At 32.6% G+C, this 3,655-nt stretch overlaps 1 protein-coding gene across 1 annotated transcript; it reads left to right on the top strand.

Moving 5' to 3' along the window:
* Window positions 1-1,043: 1,043 nt before the first annotated feature.
* On the top strand, window positions 1,044-2,186 carry LOC104807146 (glutathione S-transferase U9). The gene is made up of 2 exons (XM_010532266.2): window positions 1,044-1,414; window positions 1,659-2,186. The coding sequence occupies exons 1-2, from the start codon at window positions 1,094-1,096 to the stop codon at window positions 2,013-2,015; spliced, it is 678 nt and encodes a 225-aa protein (XP_010530568.1). The 5' UTR covers window positions 1,044-1,093; the 3' UTR covers window positions 2,016-2,186.
* Window positions 2,187-3,655: the final 1,469 nt, after the last annotated feature.

Genomic DNA, 3,655 nt, shown 5'->3' with positions numbered 1-3,655 from the left:
TATATATATATATATCACGAACATAGAATAAAGAAGGAATATGATTGACAATTTCACCAATATCACTGAAAATATAGAGAGATGGAAATGTTCAAGATTGCAATTTATCAATCGCATACACATGTAAGAAAATATAAATTTTGGATTTGTTGTGGACTTTCACAGAAAATTCATATTTCGAAACCTTACAAAATTTTGGTTGCCTATAAATAGTAATTCAAATAGAATACAAAATGAATTTGAATTACATCTAAGTTGTGTGAACCTCTCCCAATGAGGAGTTTTTTGTCGATTTATCATTTTTCTTTCTTGATTTATAGACAAGTGACTTGACAAAAGGAAATTTTGACTTTTACAAATAAATCTCCTCAAAATGAAATCTAGGTTTAGTATTGATTTATGAAAGGAATTCAGTTGGAGAAAAACTCTTACTGTGAAATAGATAGAAAGATGTGTAGAAAGTCTATGTTTCTATAATTTAAAATTGAGGCTTTTTTTATTAATAATAGAGTTTAATTTGAAAAATAAAACAAAAAAAATTAACAGCGTTAAATACTATAAATTACAATTATAAATATATTTTAATGAAAGTAAAAAAATGGAGAAATTTTAAAAGGTTAGTGGTTTTTTAGATGTTTTTTTTTAGAAGATAGTGGTTTTTTCGACGTTATAAATAGATGAAGTTTTAATCAAACCCTTTTTAAAAGTTTAGGTTTTGTTTTGTTTTTTTTACCTTGTTTAAGAAGTAAGAAGTTTTTGATGATTTCTGTTGTAGTTGCGGATGTAACACCTTAACATAAAATTGTTTTTTTTTTTTCACTTCTTAGAAAACAAGAGCATGATGTGCACATTATACTATTTAATTATTTTTCTACCATTTATTAATTCTTTTTATTCCCACCACAAAACTTAAAAATGGACAAGGATGCAACTTTGACCAACTTGAGAGACAAGACACCATTTTACACATATTTCTTTTTCTTTAAAAAAAATATATTTTCCCCCTAATTTCATCTCTATATAGATATGATATCAAGAAGAAGAAAAAAAACACATCTTGGAGAAGAAGAGAAAAAACAAGAGCGGAAGAAAAATGGGAGAGGAAAACAAAGTGAGACTCCATGGGACATTTATGAGTCCATATAGCAAAAGGGTGGAATTGGCCTTGAGACTTAAGGCCGTACCTTACGAATTCGTGGAAGAAGATCTCAAGAACAAGAGCCGAGATCTTCTCAAGTACAATCCCGTTCACGAGAAGATTCCGGTTCTCGTTCACAACGGTAAACCGATATGCGAATCTTCGGTTATCATCGAATACATCGATGAGACTTGGAAAACCGGTCCACGGATCTTGCCCGAGGACCCTTATAGAAGAGCCAAGATCCGGTTTTGGGCTCGCTACCTCCAAGAACACGTGAGTAAATTCAATCTTATTTCCATTGTTTTTGTCATTAAATTCGATCACTGATTATGAAAATTCAAGTTCTTGGAACTGGAAACCGAAACAAACCCAATAGAAGTAAATTTCACATACCCATACTCAAAACTTTGAAAATTCTTTCAATATATATTATATACCTCTCTTTTAAGTTTAGGTCAAATAATCCATCAAATTCTCCAATAAAATATGTCATTTACTAACTCTAATCACCGTGCAGGTGTTTGAAGTTCTGTTAAAGGTAATCAAAACACAAGGAGATGAACAAGAAAAAGCCCATGAAGAGCTGAAGGAGAAGCTGAAAGTGATAGAAGAAGAAGCCCTTGAGGACATATCGTACGAAGGAAAACCGGAGATGGGCCTCGCGGACATGGTCATGTGTACGATGCTGAGTCCGTACAAGGCACAGGAAGAGGTTCTTGGTTTCAAGATCGTAGATCCTGAGGCAGTTCCTGGGGTCCACAGTTGGATCGATGCCATCAACGAAGTGGATGTAGTGAAAGAGTTGAGTCCTCCTCACGAGAAGCTTGTTCAGATCATTAGGGCTTTCAGACAAATGTCTCTGTCTCGTTCTTGATCATCTTCTGCGGGAGATTGGGTTCTTTGTGTCTTGGATCTGTTGAATAAATTATGTGAAAATCTTGTGTTTTGGAATATATATATATATATATATATATATGTATTTATATAGTCATGCATGTATTTTTGGACTTTGGTTGCAAATTTAAGCGGTTTTTGTTGATGTGCAGTAGAATTAATCATCAATATGGCTGTTTGGGTCTGTTGTGTGTGTATGTATATATCTATATATATATTTTATTTGTTTGGAGAGCAATATATTTTGACAAAACCATGGTCAATAGGTTTTGATATACTTTATTTGTTTCTAAGGTTGAATAACGGTATACAATTGTCGAATTTTAGTTTCATTGTTCGTCCGAATTTCAATCAATATTTTTAGGGTGGATTTACATATGAGGTATTATTTTTACATTTGATATTTGAATATCGAAATGGTTTAAGGTATAAATTTTATACATTCAAATTCTTTTGTTTAGTTCTCTTTATGTACGTAGATATGTCAAATATAAATTTATAATACTTTATTGGGTAAAATTTCGGAAAAATTTCGAACTTGCTTAAATATATATTAAAAAACTCTAAACTTGAAAAGTTGTCATTTAACACCTTAACTTACATTTTGTAATTGAAAAAAAAAACTCGAACATGCAAATTGGTGGTCTAATAAACCGTTGACTATTTTGACCAAATTTTTCAGGTGATCAGAAGTCCTAGTATTACGGGATTGTTAATGTGAGCACATATACGTCATCGGTTTTGATTAAAAAATTGACACATCGGCAGTTTTTTTTTTGCAAAATAAAACCGGTCTTAATCCGGTTTAAAACGGTTTGAAAGAAACTAAACCCGGTTTTCACATTTAATAAACCAGCTAAAAAATAGATGAACCGAGACAGAAAAAAAAATCGAAACTCTAATTTCATCCCTTTACTTTTCCTTTTGCAAACCCAAAGGATTCAAAGCCAATATGCAACATAGTGATCATCGATGGCATATCAAACTGGTTCTCAAGCCAAGTCTTCTTCATCTCCCTTGTCTATGTGTAGAAAGAGATCTGGTGAAGATGAAGATGGTGGTTCAAGAATGAATTACCGGTGACAAATCCTAGAAGTAGTAAATTTGTATCAAAAAAAAGAAAAGTTGATAACTCTCAAGAAATGTAAATAGAATTTCAGAAACCCAGAATCACCAATCCATTATCCAACTAAAAATCAAACTTATCTCGAAGAAATTCTAAAAACCCTAGATGTTAAATCTGTCTAAAACCTATCGGAACTCTATTGCTCTGGTGTTCTGGAGAAAAAAAAGGAAGAGTGAAAGCCATTAATGTCAGGAAGATTTGCGATTCGGTTCCCCACTTTGATTCTGAGAACAATGGAAACATTCAATTATCTGCTAAATTCATCGGCTTCCTCCACTTTCGAGTTGTAAAACCTCACGGCCTTGTTGGACTCTCTGTTCAGCCGTCGGAAAAAAAAAAATCATCTCCAATTCTTCGCCATCATCAATCGAATTCAGAAACGTCGTCGTATAGCTCCTTGTCTTGTCCTCCGTTATCAAAATCACTTGCTCTTCACTACAAAAAACATCAAAATTTGCGACAGAAAAATCTGTCGCAAATACAAAAGAATATCT

Source organism: Tarenaya hassleriana, unplaced genomic scaffold (genome assembly GCF_000463585.1).
Source record: "Tarenaya hassleriana unplaced genomic scaffold, ASM46358v1 Cleome1280, whole genome shotgun sequence".
Classification (NCBI taxonomy): Eukaryota; Viridiplantae; Streptophyta; class Magnoliopsida; order Brassicales; family Cleomaceae; genus Tarenaya; species Tarenaya hassleriana.
This window is presented reverse-complemented; position numbering and strand designations above follow the sequence as displayed.

Bases quoted from the DNA above. Each gene is read 5' to 3' on its own strand.
- LOC104807146 (XM_010532266.2), top strand. From the start codon at position 1,094: ATGGGAGAGGAAAACAAAGTGAGACTCCATGGGACATTTATGAGTCCA. The intron at 1,415-1,658 runs GTGAGTAAATTC...ATCACCGTGCAG, and splicing joins CTCGCTACCTCCAAGAACAC to GTGTTTGAAGTTCTGTTAAA.